The sequence below is a fragment of the Apostichopus japonicus genome, chromosome 7 (genome assembly GCF_037975245.1).
Source record: "Apostichopus japonicus isolate 1M-3 chromosome 7, ASM3797524v1, whole genome shotgun sequence".
In the NCBI taxonomy this organism is placed as follows: domain Eukaryota; kingdom Metazoa; phylum Echinodermata; class Holothuroidea; order Aspidochirotida; family Stichopodidae; genus Apostichopus; species Apostichopus japonicus.
This window is the reverse complement of record NC_092567.1, coordinates 23,938,127-23,963,523: the sequence shown is the minus strand read 5'-3', so window position 1 is coordinate 23,963,523 and position 25,397 is coordinate 23,938,127. Positions and strand designations below refer to the sequence as shown.

General features: G+C 36.9%; 1 protein-coding gene across 2 annotated transcripts in view; it reads right to left on the bottom strand.

Moving 5' to 3' along the window:
* Positions 1-4,637: 4,637 nt before the first annotated feature.
* LOC139969812 (MOB kinase activator 2-like) overlaps positions 4,638-25,397 on the bottom strand; it is a 39,648-nt gene continuing 18,888 nt past the window's right edge. For both annotated transcript variants that reach the window (XM_071975099.1, XM_071975098.1), the window contains exons 2-5: positions 18,112-18,272; positions 15,697-15,796; positions 14,199-14,323; positions 4,638-11,864 (exon numbers count right to left, since the gene is read on the bottom strand). In XM_071975099.1, coding sequence (XP_071831200.1) covers positions 11,533-11,864; positions 14,199-14,323; positions 15,697-15,796; positions 18,112-18,272 — 718 coding nt within the window. In that variant the 3' untranslated portion in view covers positions 4,638-11,532. The remainder of the gene's footprint in view (positions 11,865-14,198; positions 14,324-15,696; positions 15,797-18,111; positions 18,273-25,397) is intronic.

Here is a 25,397-nt window from a genome sequence, read left to right as displayed (position 1 = left end):
CTGTGCAATGTAAGACTGTTCTCTAAATTTGGCACGACCTGGACGGATCGAACATACAATAGGTGAGTCAGACGTTTTTATATTTTAAATCTCTTTTCATTGAACTGATCATATCCCTAAAACATATTCTTATAACCAAAGCTAATATTTCTTTTCATATTCGAACACTTGAAAGGGGCAATTGTGAGCTTAAATTTCCCACGTACAGAAAGATTTTTGTATCTCAGAGGAGAAATGGCTCATGGTTATTCATAATAAAGTTTTGTTCACGTGACAATTAATAACACTCTGCTGTGTGTGTCTGAGAGTGTGTGTATTCGTCCTGCATGTAGCAGAGGTCTTACGTTAATATCGTGCCTTAGGTTTCAGGGAAGAACATGGTATGAAAGGACTATGGGGCTATCTTTTTGCCTTGGGGGGGACCACCTTATTATCACAGGCAGGCTGAATGACAAGGACATATCCAACAGAAAATATTCGTTCCTTTGAGGAAACACGAGAAGTCATGAATAAATAAATGACAAGGAGATGATAAAAAGAGACGGAAAAACGAATGGAATACTAGGATTTTTGATTGAACTATATTTCTACGATTTATTTATGCAAATAATATCTACCCACACGTCCCTCTGTGTGTACGAACCTATATCACTGCAACCCTCTTTTGATTTCATAAGTTTTGATTTTTTTATAACTCGATTTTGCTACACCTGTTTCTATTTGAAGGTCCAGAGCAGCCGTAAGACCGAGATAACCTCTGTTTTACAACTTTATATGGCACCAGACTGTATCGAGTTAACACAAGAGAGGGGGATCGAGTGGCGTAGAGAGAGGTGGAGAGAGAGGTGGAGGGAGAGAAAAGTTTGATCAAGATTTTGCAAAACATTTTATGTAAAATGGAATATTTCAGTGCATAAATGTTATAAATTGGCATTTATAAGTAGCACGTCACGTCCCTTTCCCAAGGTTGATACCGCTGCGACAATATTTTGTTATCGATATTAGCCTGTTTTATCCCAGCTTGCAGGAATGTGTATAGTCCGTCAGCACGCTCCTATCAATGTGCACAGATGTGTAGATGTATGTTTGTATAACGGGCATAGGCCTTCTGGGTGTGGTGATAGTAATAAGAAAGCGGCACCGTTTCCATACCCTAATATGAAATAAAAATGTTGTTTAGGCCACGTTGAAAAAAGAAAAGGACAACATAAAAACAAACAAAAAAGGACAACATATGTGCTGTTGGGTTACTTATGGACTCGCCTTTCAAGTCCAGAGTGCTACAAATAACTAAACATTATAGTAGATGTTTTCAAAACAATTGATTCCCATGCAGGTTGGATGCCGTGAACGTCAGCGCTACGGTATTTCCCGACAAAGAAGAAGAATTCCCGTTTAGAGAAAATGTTTTGAATTTTCTTTAACCTTAGTCTTAGGGATAATCCTGCAGGAATATCCTATTTTTTTGCTACGGCGCCATTTGAAACTGGGAACCACTTGGATTAGGGGTTAACAGATCATTTTTCTCCTTTTCCTTCAAATTAAGAGGCGATGGTCCCCGTTCTTTTCACTTCTCGGTGTCAGACTCAGATAAGTCCTAACGACCAATTTCAACAATTTAGCGTAAACAAATATGGCAAATGCCAAAATTTCACATAAAAATCAATCTGAAACTAGTCTTGGTCAAGACGTTTGTAATGTTTGTTTCTCTTGTGTAGTTTTATCACTCACGCGTACGAAGCTTCCACGATATAGGTTAGAAGTTTGCATGGCCGGGGGCGCTCGTCCGTTCCATTGCAGCAGCTTATTTCCATACACCGCTATAGTCTCTATGCATTGTATGGTGTACGTAGCTCTGAGTTTATGTTAGCCTCTGTTAATTAAGGCGTATCATCCAAGTTTTCTTTGCTAAATGCTCTGGGTCGATCCTTACTATTCATCACGCTATGATGAGCGATTCGTTGCTGTGATTGCTTCTGTGAGTGCTTCGTTCCTCCTGTAATTGCGGCGACCTCTACGTTTGTAGGAAAATATAACAGCCGTAGCATCAAATTCCCGTTTTGATGTAGTGAGACTCATTCATGTCGGTGAGCAGCGGTCTAAGTTTATATATGTTGTGAGGGCGCTTGTCCACTGAATCAAACTTGCCCGTATCGAAAATTCAACGAGCAAAATTGGGGGCGCACTATAGGCATACACCACAGAGCCGTATATTCGGCTCTGATACACCACAGAGCCAAGGTAAAGGTGATTTCGGCTTATACCTTCTTAAAACTAAAAGTGAAGACAGTAGGCCACCCCCTAATGTGACAATTTAGTGTTAGCCTATGAAGGGGAGGGGGGGGGGATCGATTTTGAAGAGGCTCAATCAAAGTCATATCAACAAATCAAGTTTCCTTAAAGAAACAAATGCCAACAGGATGTCTTACTTTAGTTTGGACTTGCTCTATTTTACTAAGAACCAAAATGGCGGAAAGTTCTTCCTCCATGTAAATAATATTTGGAAATTTCGAGCTTTTCGATCTGATGAAAATAAAAGGGAGGATATAGAATACTAGTATATCATTTTAATAATTGAAACGTGGGTGCATGCGTGACTCTATAGAACAAGAGTGCTTTCACTTAAGATATTTTCACTGAAAAAAAGACTATAAAAGTTAGCGCGCCCTCTATCGTAAGTTAGAATGAGCTCGTCCTCTGTGGTAAGTTTACTTTGCTCTGCTCTGCTCATTCCTCAGTCTCCCCGCAGGGACTGTATGAGGTTACACCTGTGAAAATGGTCCACTTTAGATGGGAGTTATCCACTATCCCGTAATACAAATTACTGAAATGTATTTTGCATCAGGGAGTACCTATTTTCCAAAATATAGCTGCACCTTGGTCGTAAACTTTGCTTAGTTGAAATAAACCCCTAGAATGTATGACCTTTAAAGAAGTAAAAGTGCTTCAGATTTCTTGCTGCCAGCTATGTTTGATTATTTTACCGACACGTCATCCAAACATGATTCAAATTTGACCAAAAGTAAAATAGGCATACTTGTATTTTTGGTAAAAAAGTAACCCAATAATTGAAGATAGAGACTAGGCGCGAAAACCAAACATCTTGATCCACTGTGAACCCCAGTCCCCTGATCTGTGTGTTTGTCTGCAAGTACCAATCCGTGTTTGTGATTGGTAGATGGGGAGTGAGGATAGTACGGTCCAACTTGTTTTATTACATGCATGAAGGTAACGTCGATTAGTTACATAAATGTCTTTACATATACTCTTCTGTTGCCAAAACGCGAGTGTCTTCAAGTTATGCAACTGATATGTCTAATTGAATATGAATTATTTGTATACCAGTACTTGAAGCAAGATATGACAGGACAAAATAGAGTGGTACAGGCATTAGAAAATTGTCCCAACTGGTCGGGGTTTCGGGATGGTCCGTATAACCTTGAAAAGAGGAGTTGTATACACATTTACCATATGTCACACCGATCAACCGTTTGCTTGGAATTAACCGTGAATAACCTTCTGCCTATGAAGAGATACAATTTTGATCTTTCGTTTCATACGAATTCTTCGATGCACTCTAACAAAACCATATCATTATACCAACACGATGAAAAATGGTCATTTGTGTGGAATTGAAACCAAAATATTATATCAAAAGGTGGGATAAAATTAAGTGTATATTGTCAAGTAGTCTCCCGACGTGATATAGGAATCTTTTTGTAGCTCTCCGAAGTGCATAGATTGATAAATCATCTAACACGATCAGCTCTCTGGGTAGCCAAGGGAGTTGCGATGATATCTCTATGGTACGACAGAAGTGGTCTTTAAGGTGATTTATTGAAGTCAGACTTTCGCGAGGTACCGGGACAATTGACGACCCACTGGAGAGAAACAACTGGCTTTGTTTTTACCTATATGTTTATCATTGCACTTTATTTTGATGTTATAGATGAGCATGATGTCTGTCCAGCGTCGAAGGTTACCGGCCGAACGGTTCTTACCCCTTATGAACATATACACCTTTTCTCAGCTCCTTACACGAGATATCCTATTGAGTTGCTTATATATAACAGTGTCATCATGAGGCATGATAACGTAGAGATTTCAACTCCTTTTTTGTTTTGGTAATTGTAGGAATTGTTTTTAACTTCGAACATCCGCTCTTCTCCCTCCCCGCCCTTCTCCCCTCCCCTTCTACACCATCTCCACAAAGATAGTGACTGGGAGTAATCCATACATTAGTTACTGCAATTTTGTAATTAAAATAGAAGAACATTAAGAAGAAAAACCTCCATGACGTCACCGGTTGAATATACATGTAAGTGAAAAATATTTTGTGCAAGTTCCTCCAGTAAATTGTAAATACTCGCACATAAGTTGACTCAAGTGAATACAGGAATATTATCGCTATTTTAATACATTAATAGAAAAGATGACGCAATTCTACAATTAATCAGAGTTAATCAGTGTAAGGCTTTTACTTTGATGATTTTTTAAAATTTTATTTCAGGCCCGTAGCCAGGTTCGGGCACATGACATGGAAGGGGGGGGGGGCGGGGATACAAAGCATCATTTGTCATGGCGAAAGTAATGAACACAACAAAAAGACAGACACAATGTGAAGGAAACAAAACCGATATAATCAGAACATATTTTATTTGCATCTAGTCTTAATACTATTTTAGACAAAAAGCAGCATCAACAGTTAAACCTTGCAGTTCATGTAAGTATCGATGGAAGCAACAGGGGCAGGGTTGGAGAGAGGGGAGGGGGTTACTGATCTGCTATAACTGATTGTTTGCTAATGCTTGGAATTAACAGATCTTGTGTAACAACCAACATTGCCTCTTATTAAGTGTTACTTCAGTATTAAGTTATATTGAAATCAAGGACACAAGGAGTCGCTTTTGGATCACATCAAGAAGCAAGTATGCTAATCAGATGCAAATCTACTGACATAGATCATCACAATAATATCTGAAGCTTTACACTGAGTTGACTTAGCTGAGATTTGATGGTATCATACTACACCTTCAAAAGAAAGGGTAGGGTGACTTAACATAATTTATCTTTGTTTTGTAACATTTTAATCTAGTCCATAGAAGATCTCACGATGAAAGATGAGATTAGATATATAGTGTGCACAGTGTTACAGATGAAAAAAAAAACACAAAGGTATACTGTAACATTTTGTGGGCAGTTTTCTTTAATGAACTAAAATGTTTTTTTCTATTTGTTTAAAATGTTTCTGATTGAGAAATACAAGGATGTAGTCACATATTGTCAAACCAAAACTAACACACTGACTTATAACTTTTTGTTGGATATAAAATTTTCTGTAACTCAGCAGGTAGCTGGTCTCTCATTACGGGGCAGATACTAGGATGTAACCACATATAAAACCCTGTTAACATTAAACCACGAGCACAGGATCAAGGGAGGACCAGATGCTGTGCTAGGTGTAGGATCACAAAGGATCAGACACTGTGCTAGGTGTAGGATTAACAGAGGACCAGACCCTGTGCTACGTGTAGGATCAGCACTGCGCTAGGTGTTAAATCTGGACACAATGAGAGCACATGATGAGTTTGTGATTTCGCACCTTTTTTCTTCTGGTAAACAAAGCTAAACATCCTGTTCAGTGATTGTAAGTGTCTGATTCCAAGCAAAATTAGACGCTAAGAATCAATTTATCTTATTTTAATGCTGAACACCAAGCGAGTAACTGTGGCCTATGTCTTAAGGTTAATACCTCTCTAACTTTGTGTGAATATTCCATATTTATGTCAGAATGTCCCGCTGTTGCAAACACATCAAAACATGCAGCGGTAGCACCTCCTCCTTGCATACATTAACAGACTACCAAAAAATAATTCAGCAATTAATACTTTCATATGACACTAACTTTTGGCAAAAGCCATAGTGTATTTCATTCAGCAATTTACAAATGATCAGAAACTTTACTCAGCAAATCATATTTTGATTTGACAGCAACCTTTAGGATAAGCTATTAGCCAACTATTGATCATGAAGAAGTGAAATGAATATGCATTTAGGACATCATGCAGGAATAGGTGCTTGTTGTATTAAATTGAGCCAATGGTCAAAACAAATTGACCTTTAATAATTAATACTGCACACGTACATATATTATACCTAAACATACATTATATTTGATGTCACTTCATAACCTTGAGAAGGCATTTTACCTAATTACTCAAAATTCTGATAATTTTTGTTTCCTTCCCACAACAGCCATCCAGTCATACAGTTGCGACAATTACCCAGTGCTAATACCACTCTGTACTGTCCTCCCATATCATGCTTCAAAGCACTCGTACTGACAGTATGAACAGATCCTATCCTTCATATGATAGAAACATGATATGCATACTGCTCATACTGTCAGTACCAGTGCTTTAAATGCATGACATGAAAGTAGTTTATAAAAACAAAGTTGTACCAAACTGGGTGTAACTTCAATGCCAGCAGGCAAGAAAATTGACCCAGCACTCGAACAAATTGAAATAAAATGAATTGCTGGCGAGAAAAACAACTTGTTGAATTAAAAAGGAAAAGGTGAATGGACAGTTTGAGATAGAGGAATAAAACAATAAATAACTAACAAATAAACACACAGACACAAGAAGAAAGAAAGCAGAGAACAAAAAGCAGAGATAAAAGCTAGGTGAAACCAATATAAAGAATATATATGAATATACATTAGAAGATATATGAATAAACATACATTAGAATATATATGAATAAACATACCTTAGGCACTCCTTCTGATTAACATATACATGTAGTAACAGTATCTTATAATTGCTCTTTCTTTTTATCATACAAATTATTATTTAATTACTTTTTTTTTACTAATACTTAATAAGAATTGCAACGTAGGTTTTATTCATTGGTCTAATTAAAAGTGAACATGAACACTGTGAAGACTAATATTAATATTACCAGAAACATGATAGAAAATATTCACAATCAATCTTTTTGGTTACATATCTCCTGGAACCTGGAGGGACAGAACTAGATAGGCAAAAAGGAGGCGGGAGGGGGGGGGGGGGGGGGGAGATTCAGGTACAACAGTCTTCAGTGTTTTATCTTGTTGTTTCCTCATCTTCGTCAATGAGATTACACAAGTTTAAGCTGCTTAAAACCATTAATTTGATTTGAAACTTCAAAGATATCTTCCAAAAGTCTCCACAAAACAATAACTATGAACAAAATCTTATTGACTATAAGCGATCAACTCCCGGTACAGTTATGATCTACAGTCAGAGACTGCATGTTGTCAAGTTCGGGAAACTAGACAGACTGGATACGACAGCACTCTCTGATGATTTTGGGCGTGGAGAAGCCCCAGTAAAAAGCACTTTTCTAAAATGATTTTTCCAACTTACAAACAGGTGTCAAGATTTGACAACCTGCATCTCACCTGCGGCCCTTCCAGTCTGATTCTCCCTTCCTCCAACTGATCACCTGTTTCCAACCAAAGTCTAAAACCAATTTTGCTGCTTCTACCTCTGGTACTAAAACACCAAGATAATAAGACTTGAGAATTTAACTTGCAACATGAAATTCATCACATTTTTACAGCTTAATAAAAGAGACACATTTGCTTCAAGACCAACCCATTAATATATTGAAACAGTATTACAAACCAAAACGATAAGTAGTCGACCAACATTGCTGAACATTTTTTTCGTAAAATGCAAGGAAAAGAAAAACGTCAAAATCCCACTGATATTCCCCATCTTTCAACAATTGCAGACAACATTATACATATCATTTTATTTTGAAATAAACTTTTTTAAAGCCTTTGGTCAATTTTTATACAGCAGTGCATATGTGTATACAGAAATACTTTTCACTTCGATTCAAAACTGCTAATTTTGCTCATCATCATAAAACTTAGAAATCTAACCACAACAAAAATCAACGTTGTTATCTTACTGATCGGAAACTGAATGAAACGGATAAAATATGTGGCATGTGAAATAAAGACGAACCCCTCTCCTGAAGGTTATTACACTTGAGGTAACTGGTTACAATTCATACCCATAATGCACATCTCCACGCATACAATCAAGTATTTCTTTCTGCCCAAAAGAACATTAGTACAGTAGTTATCCTCAACTGTTAAAGGTCCAAAAGTCCTACATGCCCCATTGTTCATCCTTTATGTTGAAATGGTGTATCCCAACAAGGCCCCAAGCAGAAGAAACTCCCCAACATAAACCGAATTCAATTTTTTTATCTTGCTGTAAGGTTTTCAACAGCTTCCGAGCCACATTTTTGCCCACCTGTGATATAGACATATAGTGGTCCATATTTGTTTGAAGAAAAAAAGAAGATTTTTCCAAGATTATATATCCTTCCCGTACGACAGTAACAACACAAATATGCAGCAAAGTTATCTGTTCGTGATCAGATGAGAGGATGTGTATTGATTCCAATGTGGAACAGTTTCAGTCAAAGGCAAACTGGTTATAGAAATTGATTATTTTGTTTCTAGTTTCTCTAAACCAATTGAATTCAACGTTGACATTGGATATTCCATTTCTCTTTTGTCTCGGATGTGAGTAATAACATTTATGGCTATGTAGAGAGTAGCAGCAGAAAAATTAAAAAAAGTTGCCATTTCAATATCTCCATCGAAGAAAATGCATCCAAAAAGAGAAGATTTATGGAATCACGAGTAGAACCAATGAAAAGTAGATAAACATTAACAGTCCAACAGAAACTGCAAAAGCTGGTTATAGACTCATGAATACTCAGCCTCCTATATTGCTCCCAGCCTCTAGAAGCAGTGGCGGAGCGTCCATACAGTCAGAGGAGCCGGTTCCCCCCCTTGACGGACTCAAATGGACTGCTGGCGCCCTTTTCAGCTTTTTACCACTTTTTACTTATTGGCGATTATTGACTTTTGTATTGCGCTCTCAAATACCTATTGACATTTGTCACATTTTGTTGGTGTAATTTTCTGACAAAATGGCGATGACACCTATTTATTCTTCGTTTATCTGCAAATTAGCAAGGCCTAGAAAGGGTCATTTCCGGCGATCTAGGGAGTATCTTTACTCAAAAAACTTCTGTACGCTCTGCACCAACCTGTCGTGGTTCTGCGCTTAGATAGTGTCGAAAGTGCCCCTACAGACCATTCTCACCCCCCCCCCTGACCAATACCCCAAGCTCCGCCACTGTCTAGAAGGATATTCCGATGGCATACAATTAATACGCACTGCTAAGAGCACATATACTCTTTTAATGTTTAGTAGGTAATGACCCATCCATCTGAATTTTCTTTCATGATTTAGTTTCATCCTTCAGCAACATGATTTTCCATTAAAATTTTGATAAGATTACAACCGAAATTCTTTCGACCTAACTATAACCCTAATTGATAGTCTAACTATGTCTCAGAGTGCACTATTTTAAATTTATATCTATTGTTTTGGCCAGGGGAGGTTCCCCAGAACCCCCTACATGGTAGTCAGCTTCAACATCCACAGGGCCAAACCCTGTCCATTATAAACTACTAGATATGCCTTTGGTAGGAACGTGAATTGCAATGTTTAGTACCTTTTCTTCACTATTTGAGACTACTCAAGTTAATTAACTACAGGGTTATAAAAATTTAGCATTTTAAAGCAACATGATGTGATTCCTGACTTTGTTCCACTTACCCTCATATTCATCTCCAGTTTCTAATGCAATGTTCTGCATTAATTCAACAAATTGTTTTGTTTTAACAACAACAACAATTTGTTGAATTAGGGCAGGTAGCAGTTTCACATTTGCATTACCAGCTATACATGAAAAGTACAACTTTAGCCTCAATTCTTATATGCAAATTTCTTATATGCAAATTTGGGCTAGGAGATACAAGTGTGGTAGATCTAAAGCATAGTGTTGGTATTTTTTTATTTTTTGCAAAGAAAGTATTTTCCGAGATTCTTAATTAATGAAGTAACAATAGCTATCGTGCTAAGATTATCTTTGCTTGACAAATATTGAAATTACACTGCAAATTCAACAGTACTGCATTTAAAACAGTAAAGAACTCCACAAAAATGAGAATCTGCAACAAACAACTGTAAACCACCCCCTCCCCTCCCCAACACCCTTGTCCCCATCTGCCTCACTGCTCCGTTATTCCATTTATGTTCTTTTTACAAAATTGTGACGAAAATTATATCCTTACCTAAGTCTGTAAAGTTCTTTATCCATGAAGAAGATGGAAAACAAAGAATGAACAAAAATGCTGTCATTTCCTTTAACGGCAAGAAGACTCTTTTTGTTTGCAAGCAATGATTTGAAACTAATTATTGACACTATAACTGGTTGAATTTATCAGTTTTTATTTGTGTTCATTTTTGCCAGATTATGATATGACGAAATAGCCTGCATGCTTCTTTGATAATGTCAGTATTTAATGTTATATTTAACTGTTTAATACTCTCAATGGAATTTAATCCACACCATCATAAACACTTTAGTGAAATGCGTCCTAGAATACATGAGCAGTAACTACGGAAGCTTTAAAATTCCATTGCACTAGTCAGAATCACAGGAGAAGCATACCAGAGATATCAGGCAGTACCATCAGGGAGTTGTTATGGAACTACTCCCTGGTACCAGGCAGATGGGAAGACATATGGAGAGATGGACAGAGACAAACAGAAAGACAACCTCATCGTCTTACTGACTGGTTGCTATGGCTACTTGTAACATCAAAATACTCTCAACTACAAACTCTTTGTCTGAAGGGAAATGGTCCTCATTATCACCTTGTGATTCAGAACCTCAGGTTGAATCTAACAGTTGAACATTGTGGAGTAGTCGATAGAACGATTCTGGTTAGCATCTTCGAGAAGACAAGGTTATCCTTTTGCAAGAACAAGTGCGAAGGTCCTTATTATCGCCTTGTGATTCAGAACCTCTGTGTTGAATCTAACAGGTGAACATTCTTGAGTAGTCCACAGAACGATTCTGTGGAGCATCTTCAAGAAGACAAGGTTATCTTTTTGCAAGAAAAAGTGCGAAAGTCCTCATTATCCCCCTCGTGATTCAGAACCTCTGGGTTATATCTAACAGGTGAACATTCTTGAGTAGTCGATAGAACGATTCTGTGGAGCATCTTCAAGAAGACAAGGTTATCTTTTTGCAAGAAAAAGTGCAAAGGTCCTGATAATCGCCTTGTGATTCAGTACCTCTGGGTTATATCTAACAGGTGAACATTCTTGAGTAGTTGATAGAACTATTCTGCGTAGCATCTTCAAGAAGGTTATCCTTTTGCAAGAAAGCGTGAAAAAGTCCTCATTATTGCCTTGTGATTCGGAACCTCTGGGTTAAATCTTACTCGTGAACTTCTTGAGTCTTCGACAGAACGATTCCGTGTAGCATCTCCAAGAAGACAAGGTTATCTTTTTGCAAGGAAAAGTGCGAAGGTCCTCATAACGTTATTTTTATTGCAAACTCACTCTCAACCTTCATGTCTTTTCTATTCTCCTATTTGTTTTATTGCTCCGGGCTTGATCCCCGTTTTGGATCGACCGCCCCCGATATACTTGAATCAGTGTCTGTTGCCGCACCACTGGCTGCCGATCCTTCCTGACAGTTGAGTTGCATGATCTCGATCAAGTCCTCCAGTACGGCGGTATCTTTGGTGTCTATGAGATCAAATTCCACAGAAAAATGCATAAAATGACAGAAGATGCTGTTGAGATGACGATGAAGGTCGTGCTCTGTGAGGTGTAGGAAGTGACTGTGGTAGATGTGAGCCAGGAGGTGAAAGAAATAACGGTTTATACGCTGAATTATTGAACGGAAATCTGACGGGAAGATTTGACCTGCGGAGGAGACAAAGGAGAACAAATAAATACAAATAAAAACAAATAAACACAAAAAATAGTAGTTCGGGGAATAGTTTACATTGGCGGTCAATGTATTTTAAAGCAGCATTTTGCCTTTTGTCGCCGTTTTCCACTTTTTTGACAACTCCATCAAGTTTTTTACATATATCAATCACAAAACAGCAAACTAAGATATTAGCCAAGTTTCTTCCCTGCCAAAAGCGTTAATTGGCGAGTAATTACTAATTAAGGACATTTGCAGATAATAAGAAAAGTGTCCACCGACAAATTACACATTTATTATTAATCGCATACAGTTCCCCCAACCCACTAGTTTGAATTCAACCAAGCAGAGATGCAGGTTTAGTTATGAGCCGTTGCTAAAAATAGATTCAAAAAGTCGAGTTGGTAACTTGGTACAACCAGCGAGCTGGACTCTAACAGCTCCCTGGTACAACTGCCATAGACAATCTACACAAATCAAGCATGGTGTTGTATTATGTATTGACCAATGACGTTCGTAGCTTTTAAATATTCATATTATGGTCAAGGTTTATTTGGATCCCAACGGAAAATATCTTTGAGAAAAAAAAAGGTTGAAAGTTGTAAATTTTTCGACTATTATGCCACCATTTGAAGTATTTGAATAGATAAGCTAGTTATGTATGTCGTTATGGCATCGTGGAATCAGTGAGGTTGAGAAAAACCATAGAAAAGGATGCAAAATGCTGCTTTAAAGAGAAAATTATTACAATCTAGTTGAAAAAAGCAAATCGATAGCTTGTTCCTAACTCATGGTACTGACTGGCTACATCCCTCGATTGTTCTCAGAAGTGGATCACAGTGGGTAGTCTGTGATGTCATGACAGGAGTTCTTCAAAAGCTTTACTTTCCGTGTCAATTTATCCTTGAAAAGTGATGCACTTGAGATCTTTCCTCAACTTTAATTGTTTTCTGTATTTCTAATTTTATACAAATGTCAAATGCACTTTCTTTAGAAATGCTCATTTTTTCCCTCTGTGGATAAATGACTGATATACTGTAAAGAAAACCAAAAACATTTTTACAGCTCAATTGCCATGACGACACCCTTCATTCAGCTATTACCATGATTTCCAAAAATATCGCTTAAGTTTAGAAAAGTCATACAGCGATCGCTATACAAAGTACTGTCAAAATGTGGTTTTAACCTACAACCTAACAACGCAGACAATTTTCCAAAAATTTTACTTTAATACTCAATGGAATACCCCTTTAAATGACATTGGGATAAAAAAAATTAGGTCATGATCGACAAAACACAGAAATCTTGGAGAACATGCTGAGCGGCATTTAGCAACATTTGCGATCAAATCATATTCCACACCCTCTAGATATATTAATTGTAACATTCTCGGTGGTATTTCGTACAGTAGATTTAGTTGTAGTCCAAAATGGTTACATTTTTTCGCTAAGGAATAGCAAAGCATATCATGCAAGCATAACAACGTACCAGACAGACAGTACTGGAGATGTATATCATAAATGCAATGTAAACAGACAATATTATGCACGGCTGAGTAAGTCTGTAAGACTCCAAGGGTTGAACTCAACTGAGTCAACTCTTTGTTTTTTGAGGGTTTTTGGGGTTTTTCTTTTTCTCACTCCTACTTGTGTGTACAAACAATTTATTGCACAGTTGGATGCACTTATCCAGTTACTCTTAGATTGAAATAACAGAAGACTGACTTGACTATTAAATTGCATGGCACTTGTAGCAGTTTGTTTTCATCACTACTCAAAATAGCGTAAATGTAATAGAACATTTGACTTGTTATACAACTTTGCAAATGTTGTAACTTTTATGGAACACAAAGTGGAATTTATCTCTTCTCCAATAAACAGCATTGTTCCATGCCATAATGCCACTTACACTTAGCTGATATTAATGGCATGGCTTTTTCACAACATTTTATTTCCAAATAATAGTAAAACCTATCTTTGTTTGGCCTTCGTGTGGTTCATCCCATAACGTAATCAAACTGTTTGAGCACTTTCCCCTTGGCGACCCATCTTGTAATTTCCCTAGCTTAGCTGTGACTCAAACGTTTAAAAAAAAATTTCTTATTGTATAAATATGAAAGATGAACGGCCCCCCCACTTTTAACGATGATTCCGAGAGAGGGCTGGCATGCTTTAAGTTTTCAGGGAACATGTAAATTATATTCAGCATGCTTGATGAACGCCCACGTTAACTGGAGAAAATATGCAGAATTATGGAAGAAAATGTTCAACGGTAAAAGGATAAAATCGATGTGCGTTTGGGTAATGTTGTTCCCCCTCTAAACTTACCATACTTCGTGGGGAAGACAGTCTCATCTTTGAATTGTCTCTCTGAATAGGTCATTGCGTACTCGATATATTGCGGAGCAGTACACTTGGCTTTCTTCCCTCGTTCATCCTGCCAGTTATATTGTCTGGAGAGAGAAGACGTCGACGGGAAGAAACGACAGGTGAGAGACGGATGAAGTAAAATGTGTGACATTTATCCAATTGACCAGGGAATTAATTTCAGTAAAATACAGAAAAATAATCAACTCTTCATGCCCTGGCAATTATGATATGATATGAACATTGCATACCAAGTACAATATTATTATATCTACTGTATGAAGAAAGCAGGAGTTTAGACACAAACATAATACCAAAGAACAACAGTATCCCTATGGAATGCTATTGGAAGTACACTAAATTTGAAACCAGTTGATAGAAGCATTTTTTACCGACATGGTCCAATGAAGGGAATCTGGATAAACCAATAACAACAAACATAAATACATCATAGTAATTAATACTAGTGTTGGGGCTGACATAACCAATATTGGCTTTCACTAATATCCAATTTCCCAAAAGCAATTTTAGCAAAGAGTAAAACAATCTCCAAATGTTTGTCCTTTCCGTCATAAAGCATGAGATAAACGATAGAAGCATTTTTTACCGACATGGTCCAATGAAGGGAATCTGGATAAACCAATAACAACAAACATATAAATACATCACAGTAATTAATACTAGTGTTGGGCTGACACCACCAATATTAGCTTTTTACTAATATCCAATTTCCCAAAAGCAACTTTAGCAAAGAGTAAAACAATCTCCAAATTTTTGTCCTCTTTTGTCCCAAAGCATGAGATAAACTTTGTGTTTTAATGTCCAAAATGGCTACTAAACAAGCCTTGTTTATAACATGACCAGGTATCACTGAGCAAATTTACACACACAGTTTTAGGCAGTCGCCTTTTCGACCTTCATTTATAATTTGCTCGTTCCCAGAAAAAAATATTGCTGAGGTGGGGAGAAACGGGTGGGGGGGGGAGAGAAGTTTGCCATCATTATCATGAAAACATGACGGTGGGGAGAGAACTTTTGCAATCATAGTCATGGGAAAATATACACCTATTAGACAGACAGACTGGTATGAATTTGGCTACTTGCATTTAGTATTAGACTCCAATTTGTTGTATGGACAAACTCAGGTGTTCAGATGCACTGGATTGTTTTTTTTTTTTCGGGGGGGGGGGGTTTATTGTTTTGTTATGGTCTTATTGTCCTATTGTATGATATTGTGTATTTTGCTTTGTTGTACTTTGATTGGTCTCTTTCTCTGTATTTTAAGGGAGCGAAGCACCCCGTCAAGCCCGCAAGGGTTTTTTGTTCCGCTTCCTTCACTTCATGTATTATTCACTACTTCTTCATGTTATTTGTTATTTGTAAACGTTTAAATGCATGTTGTGAAAAACAAATATATGAAATGAAAATATTAAGGACTTTAAATTAAAATAATACTTACACATTATTAGGTGCTGACATAACAGGGCAAGATTCATTGTTGCAGTAATCATGAACTAGAACACCATAAAGTAAATTGATATTGTTGAAGAAAGAGAGAGCTGGAAAAAGGAATGAAAGAAAGAACAAAAAAATTATACACAAACTTATAAAAATATAAAACATGTAATCTGAATATTCATCACCAAAAGAGAAAAACTTACAGTACTATTTGTACCAAAATATTCTATTGATACAGTTTAAATTTTAGCCCCATATTTCCACTTTAAAAAAGCTGCCTTCATACACGGATTGTATTTCACACACCTTTTTTTTTATTAATTTTTTTTATTATAATTGTCATCTTTAATGAGGGTAGTCCTGCTCAGTGCAGAAGCACTACAACACCAACACGAAAGCAAAGACCATGTCGAAAGTGTGAGTCCTTGTAAATCAGTTGACACAGTATCTACATGAGTACAGTAAATGAAGACCAACCATCAATTTAAACTACACACGGATACAAATTTATCTCAAGTAGAGTCCCTACACTTACTGGGTTGGTTATTCAAGCGATACAGAGAACAATCAGACTGGTTTCACCATTAGTTACGGCAGGGAGTTGTTATGGAAACAACTCCCTGGTTACGGTATGCTCCACATTTCTGCTATAACTCGTGAGCAACTTTTAGTCCTCAGTATTTCCAAGACTACAATTAAATACAAAATCTACCTAATGGCAAATTTTTAATATCTGAGATGACCAAATTTCTGTAAGGACACACCACAATCAGGCTTGGGAGGTCATCTGCTAATTGTATTACATCAAATACAGATTGCACTGTAGCTAGATAACCCCACCCCATCCCCCCTAACAACTGATAAATTGGAATCACCCTTCATCACTTAGGAGATATTTACTTAAATAAAAAAAACAAATAAGTATTGGCCTATGATTCACCCGAACGGGAGTTTTACGTGTCCATAGCTGGTGTTCTAATCACCGAACCTACACGTCTCCCCTCAGTGCAAATACATTGATCATTCTTGACTGTTTTGTTGCCTTTTATTTCGGACAACCAAACAGTAAAGACCTGTTTTGTGTGAAGGACAACCAGAAAAAATCCTTAAAAATTTGCCCTGAATGGGCATTTATGAAACATGAATATTAGATCCTTTTGAATCAATATATTGAAAAAGTTTTAGTATTTTCAGTATCATTGTTGGTCAAATATGCTATCTAATAAGTAATTCTGCACGAAGCTGTGAACTTTATACAAAAGTGCCGACTTTGAAACAAAGAAAAGAAGAATTTAAGTAAAAGCAACAAAAACAAAGAAAAAGAAGGAAGATGCACCCTCTACTACTTCTATAAAATACATTGACTCATCTAAGTTTTGACATATAAACATGGAAAACCCCACTGTCAAATGACAAAATATTGTTGCCTACAGTGTGATATTTGCAGAGGTTGGGTGGATCCATACAAAATTAGTTTACATTAGACCATCTGTTTACAATGTAGATAAGCATGTTGAACCAAGATCAATACAAACATTGCTTGGCCTGGGCTCTAAATGATTTGTAACTGGCCAGCTTGGTTGTTCAAAATTCCTCGGGTATCAACATCCACACTCCGTGACCAGACTAGTTGGGAACATACGAATATATAAAAATTACAAATCCACTGCCGTTCAAATAGCAGATAAAATGCTCTAAGCTTGCTGTAATTTATACTGACAAGGACTTTAAATTAGTTAATACACACCTCCAAACAACCGTAGCAAACATGTTTTCATTTCACTTTCGAAACAACGAGTGCATTAATCTAAGTACTCTGGTGCATAAAGGCACAATGTCATACTGTAGGTGCTGCAGCATCCTGTAGTCAGGCTGTGTAGGAAGTATTCTGCTGTGCAGTGTCACACAATAGGCACTGCTGCTCTGCTGAGATTATCTCTAATTCTTTGAATATTCATGCAGCCTTACTGCAGGGCATTTTGCAGCTGCTGCAGCTTTCCTTCCTTGACACATCTATGTCTTAAATCTGAAGAAAGTCTGCTACCTCTCAAAACGGCATATCAATTTACTCCTTAATGGTTTTCCACCGACACCTACCATGCTTTCTGTACCAGTTATGCCTATATAAGGCTACCCAACATATATAAGAATATAAATACGAGGGTGACAAGATTTTTTTGACATTAACTGATGACCAGTTAATTTGAAACTATTTCATCATCGTCGTCGTCATCAAAGACAGACAGACAACTACAACCATCCTTGATATTCCCTGTCCTCAAGGAAACCCTGAGTTTCCCTATAGAAAGTGACTTTAAAAGATTTAACTCCTCCAAACATCAATTCATACAATCTGAATGTACACATACGCAATGCATCATAAACTTAACATGATAACGACTGATCAATGACTCACTTGTGCTACCAACCCACTCGTCATGTTCAAACCCTGTCGGTAACCTCACGATTTCTCGTATATCAAGGTCGATGACCTTTGCCTTTGAGTACTCAGGGTGGAGATAAGGGCGGGGTTCCTCTGATGGGGACGGGGTCTTCTTATCTTTTTTACTCGTTCTCCTGTAAAGAGAGAAAATAAGAGGTACTTGGTAACACATTTGAAGAAAATATTTTGTTCAGGTTCCTGTACAAGAGTAACACACTCTGAGCAGTTACAAGTAAAACACACACTGTTATGAGATACATTTGAACAATCTGTTACCGTTTATTCAGCTTTTTACGATGTTGGTAAATAATGCGACTGACATCATAATGTTTTACTAAACCTTAAATTATAGATCCACCTTAACGGGGACACTTTTTGAACCAGAAACTCATTCTGTAAAAGTCAAGTTTCCTACACTGTTTGTAAAGTTTCAAAATTAATGCTACAAATAAAAATAAAAAAATTAATAAAAAAAAAACATTTAAACATCTCTTAACCTTTTACTTTTCATAAATATGAAAGAAGGATGTCAAAGAATAATTTAAGAGATTCTGTTCCAGGAATACCCAATTTCAAGGCGGCTCTGTAAAATATTACGATAATGAACTTGAAAGTTTCAAAATTAATGCTACAAGTAAAAAATAATAATTTAAAAAACAACATTTAATCATCTCTTAACCTTTTATATTTCATAAATATGAAAGAAGGATGTCGAGCAATAATTTAAGAGATTCTGTTCCAGGAATACCCAATTTCAAGGTGGCTCTGTTAAATATTACGATAATGAACTTGCTTTTAGACAATTTCGTCTGCCAAATGCACTGCTCATAGACAAGCTATATCTTACAGATACAAAATTCCATCACGTACTGTAGGTGGGTATTTTTATTTCATAAATGGTAAATACCGGATGAGGAGGGAAGATGGTATGACCTCATAGGGTCAGTGAGGGTACACTGCTAAAATGTCACCATAGGTTCGGTTGATGAAAAGGTGCATGTTATGTTGAGTGGGGACAGGTAACAATGGAGTGAATACTGTAAATAAAAGACACTCTGATCTTGATACTTCTAGTACCACCAAGTGATTTTCTGAATATTTTGAGAAAATTGTCAAAAGCAAATGTGTTTCAAAAACATTTCTTCTCAAAACTCATGACTTGAGATTTATTCAAGCCTATTTAGTAAAGCATCAGTTAAAAGGCATGTAGTAGTGGTTTGCATTGAAATTCACATACACACACACGGCAATTTGAGTACACAACCTGTAAACATACCAACAGTCAACATCAATTTCTCTCATGAATGCAACTTCCACCTAAGACAGTAGAAAATGTTGTACCTCTACAGTCAACACAGTTTCCCCAGCTGCAAGGTGTTAAAACAGGCAAGCAATTCAGTGGGTACTGCAAAGGCATACTATACTTTAAATCCCCTATGTAGCCCAGATTATTTGTATTTTGTCACATAATTAAGTCACAGTTCGTGACACCTGACATACTAAAAATACACAAAACTGGGTCAACCCCTTTAGCCGCCAGCATACCAACTAGATTTAATATCCTTGTCATGTTATTTCAGCGGGACCGCATATATAGGATCACATTTTCTCATCATTAAATCTCAGTTCTTTCCCTCGACAAAATTGATTGTTTGACCTCAGCGGATGCTAGCTTTTTTAATCTGTCCTTAGAAGGAGCTCCAAGACTTATATCATAAATATAATATATAAAGAATAAATACTTGGAAATCAAATTTATTTGTTTTATTATTATTTTATCAGAGTAACATTTATCTGATTTAAAGTTTTAATGACTTTGATGTAAAGGAAATGCTGCAAAAAGGGTACTTTTAATCACTTTCTTCTTAAAGGTCAAATCTTGAACTTGAAGTAAAAACCATGTTTTTTTTCTTTCTATTGTGACATTGCCCACATAAACTGCAGTCTTAATGCAAACTTGTACAGAATATAACAATTTAAAACCCAATGTAAGAATCTTTGAACAATGACAACTTTGATATTCATTTAAGTGGGTCTACTTATTTGGCAAGCATATTACATACACAGTAGTAGTGGTGGTTTGGCATAATTTCAAACAGTGCAGATATTTTCTACCCTTCGTACTAGAGGTTATAGCTTGCTCAACTCCTGTAATTTACCTGCTGGGTTTTGGGAGTCAAATGATTACTTGATATTATATGTACATAAATAGAAGGCTCTTGAATTTCAAAGCAAAATATTTTCCTGACTTTCCACCTAAAAATGTACCAACAGAGGAACTGTACTCTACTGTAAATAACATTAAATAAGCAACATTTGACTTGTTTGCAGAGTAATAAAAAATACAACAAATGTTTCAAAACGTGGGTTTTCTGTTACAGTAGGTGAACAGCTACCCATGCACATGATATTTGTAATGTCAGTGTCTTAATGGCTGAGGTAGGGGAGAGGTGAAAGGGGTCAGAGAGGTAAATACCTTAAGGCAGGGTTGTCCAACCTTTTGCAGAGGAGGGCCACATGGAATGATTATGATGAAGGAGGGGGCCGCATGAACCCTACGCTTGATTTTTCGATTTTTTGCCCGAAGCCCAAGGCAACAAAATGTGAGCACTGCGCGCAGAGCGCACTGATTTATTTTCCTTCCTGATAAAACAGATGAATAAAGTTCAGCCGCCCCCTCCTCCGCTGAGAGAGTGTCACACAAACTGACCTGTATGCAGTTTTTGGGACCCAGAAGGTTCGAATGATTGATTATATAGCTTCAAATTGTTATCAATAAATCTGCTCACTAAAATTTCGCACCGTAGAGCATCTCTGGCGGGCCGGACGCAACCCTGCGGCGGGCCCGACTGTGGCCCGCGGGCCGTAGGTTGGACAACCCTGCCTTAAGGCCATGCTACACTAACACAAACCCTGTACAGTAAAGTGGAAAAACTGGCCTAAAAAGTTAAGAAAAAAACAAACAACATTTCTACACCAGCTGTAGATGCCTTTATATATATGCTTCTCATTATTATCATTGTAACCATGGTTACCATGTATATCTACCACAGATACGCATATATTAATATTCAACTTCTAACGACAGAGTCAAATGAAACATACATTATCAAATACAAACACAAGTTATCATCAAGATACATTTAGAGCTTTATATACCAAAACAAAAAAAACAACTTTATTTACCTTTCACAACTTCGATAAGCAGTTCCCTAGTTAATATACTTGCACTGCAAACAAAGGCATCATGCAAGGTACAAAGAGTTCTCTGTGAGCTTATCCCAACAGTAAACCTACCATACCAGTAGTATAACATTGTTTGTGCATCTATACATTAAATGTGTATATAGTACCTCATCTATTATATTAAAGACCGTCCAAAGGAAAATATTAAAGATGATAGGAACATAAGCATCCTGGTGAAAATTGCATTTATTTCAAGATTATACACGCACCTTTTTTCCAGATAAAAACGTTTGATGTTGAAACATTTTGCAGCAGATGTGAGCTTCAAGCAGACAGGTGTGGTGCCATAGAATCACAGCAAACAAAAACGTTTTAAATTTTAAGTTTTCCTTCAAAAGAGAATTACAATTTTCTACGTTAAAAAAAAAATCGGGACGCATCTCACTATGAATGTACACTATTGTCAGTGGTATACGTATCTAAATTTCAAACCCTCTTAGGTAAAGTTAGAACGCTGTCCAACCTAAGGTCAAGTGGGCTTTGTTCCCAATTATGCAAATGTAGATGGCAGAGACATTTTAATAAACATATATATATATATATATATATGATCGCTCAAAGCGTGAAACTCTGAGTAACAACTACAGTATACATACTGTATATATATAAAAATATTTAAAAAATCAGCCAGAATTTGTTTTATTATCTGTGTTGATAATTCTGCCATATTTCTTTGACAAGAAACACTTCAAGTCTGTAGATTTAACAAGACACTAATTTCATGCTCAATTTACAATGAGTGTCATCCTAACATACTACAGTAATATATTCAAGTTCCCTATGGGACAATGCATCTAGCTCAAGGCTTCCTACCCGCTAGTCTGAAAGATGCCTATGGTTCATACAATCCAGGGAACTGTTTACGAATATGCTCATTGCAATTAAAAGTTCGTTCTGTCCTTGTGTACAGTAGGATGTTAGTCAATCTCACCAGTAGGCAGATGGCCAGTAGTGTGAAGGATGCATCTAATAGCAAAGGACATCTCAGTGTCCTCAGGAGACAAAAAACTGACATGTCAATATTTTGTGAGAACTTCAATTATATTGCATGTATTGAATGTAAGGTAGTGGCTGCATTACACTACTGCACAATATGCCACAGTAAAATATATATATATGGAATGAGGAAGACACGTGTGCTGATTAGTAGTAAACCTTCTATACATACTTTTTTTAACAGTTATTAATTAATGAGATCTACAGTGTATAGTAGGCAAAATATTGTTTGTCATCTTCCCTCCTTCTCCAACTTTCTTTTCCAACCTCATCACCACGTTTTCCATCATCCTCCACTCTGTAAATTGTCTAATACAAAGATATACAGTAACTGGTATACTGTGTGATATTTGTGCATAACTGAATTTTAATATACGAATGTACAAAAGTAACATTTTGTCGTAAATGCCAAACTATTAGACAATGTGTCAAAAGTCAGACACTGGAAGGGCTGCAACATCACTGCTGAGTAGGACGTATGTATGTATTTTAGATCCTCCTGGAACTCGCCAAGAAGCCATCATTGGCTTATCAAAGCAGCAAGCTGACCCAAGTCAGTCTCTAAGATTCATATTTAACGTCCATGATTATGAATTGTCAATTGTCAACAACTCTGTAACTGGACGACATACTTTAATCTTTGAGTGACTCAAACTCGGGACCTTAAGATTGAAAGGTACCGGCGTTAACCACTGAGCTTACACTCTTAAAGTAATCTATTTGTGCAGTGCAGCGTCACACATTAGGCACTGCTGGTCTGTGGATATAATCTCTATTGCATGATATGATATGATATTGATTCAGTCTTGCTGCAAGGGATCTTGTGGCTGCTGCAGCTTTTCTTTTTGACAAGTTTCTGAGCAGAATTACAGTATGTACCTAGTATCATTAAGACCTGGGGTGGGTAACCTATGGCCCGCTGGCCACATATGGCCCGTCAGTGATTTTTTTGCGGCCGTGAGATGTCTCAAGAAAAAAATCAATCTATTTTACATCATCACAAAAAACGAGCAAGCTGCTTAGAATTTATCGGCACTAATTATGATGTCAGGTAGGCCTATAATCCCCATTTATTATCAACTGTAAGTTGTATTGACATTATGTTTTTGTGAATACAGATTTAAAGTACACAATCAAAGGTTTGAAATCAACAGCAGATCGTTGGTTAGGTGCGGCCCAGTCAATTTTTCACTCCTTATAACTGGCCCATTCATTCAAAAAAGGTTGCCCATCCCTGATTAATACCAAACACAGCTTTATGAAAGTAATACTACAAATCTTACTTGGTTTGGGTATTTTGGAAAAGGTACCTTCTACTGAACATACAACTTCCGATCCACATAGCTTATGACATTAGTAACATTTTTGCACTGCTGCCCACTGACCCCTCCCTGTTCCCCCACTCCCCCCCCCCAGGATCATTGTCCTCTGCCTATGGAATCAACCATGCTAAGTTCATGGCATTGACCCAGTGATTCACTACGAAGTCTGTGAATCATGAATGCATTCAAGTACTGTATGTACAGTGTAGCGTTGTCGTTGGGAAAAGCAAAGCAAGTTAACTTTCATTTTGATTTATTATCAATGGCTTACTCTTTATGCTGCACCTTTTGTTAACATTCTCAATCTCTTTCTTCCGAAGTTAATGGGACAACTAGAATTGGAATAGACATATGATGTGTGAAACTGTTCTCTGACACTAATACCAAGCCAAGTTTACAAGAAAATTTCTGAAGTAAGATGGAAACAAAAACCTTAAAAGAGTGGCAAAAAAATTAGTTTTTATGTTCACTGATGACTATATGCTAGTTGTGATCTTCATTTTAACATATATTTTCAAACATTCAATTTTCACTTTATAATTCAACATTTATCCTCTTTTCTTGTCCCAAATGTTTTACATTACAATGAATTATGGTCGGTTGTTAGATTATTACTGGTTGTGTAGCACATTCTTAAAATGTAATTAATACTTGTCTTATGCATGATATGGATTGCCAAGTGCAATTAGTATTAACTTCAGGCAGGTAAGGTTCCATGTCAAAAGTAGGACACTGCAGGGGCTACAGCATCTTGCAGCCAGGCTGCGTAGGATGCAATATTTTATAATCTGCAGGTTCACACAATAGGCACTGCTGGTATGTTGAAATAATCTCTGTTGCTTTACATTGATTGCAGCCTTGCTGCAGGGGATTTTGCAGCTGCTGCAGCCTTCGGACACATTGCCTAAGACTAACTATATAATGACAATGCTTTCTCTCTAGAGCTGAAAACTTAGAAAACTTGTACTTTGATTTGTCATCGGTCCTTTAAGCCATAAATGTAACATGTTAATTATACTTTGAAAGTTTAAAGGCCATGTAGAGAGCATTGTATTAACTTTACAGTTGTAATCATATTTCCTTGAAATCAGCATTGGCTCCTGAAGAATCCTTCAGATTATTACTCAGCATTGTGAATATGTGCATATACTGTTCATACAGTACTGCAATAATTACAAGAGTGCCAATTTCTGATTTAGAAAAAACAGTTTATAGGCCGCATGATTATTACATATCAGAATAATTGTAAAAGACGATGACAAATCCATATTTAACAGTGATTTTAAGAATAAAAGCTACAGTATGCAGCAGACTATCACCAGTTTTGATTGGCTAAAAAACTAAAGACACCTTGGTTAAATTGTAATTTTTGTCCTTCAAGCAACCACAAATTTATCCTCCTTCCTCCCTCTCCCCTCCCCTCTAAAATCCACTCTCTCCCTCTCACATTCCCTCCTAATCCCCACCAGCTCCGGAACCCCAGAAACATAGAGAAGAAACGGATCTAAGTGGTGGCATTTCTCATTGATTGAACCACCTACTGTAGCTGTGATACTAGCGAAACCAAAGTAACGTCTAGAGAAACATTTTCTAAGAGAAGTTAATGTCTTCTACAATTATAAAACAAAGGACTTACAGTTATTAATATTTTTACTTTACTACAATAAATGAGCTTCTGCTCAACTGAACATATTG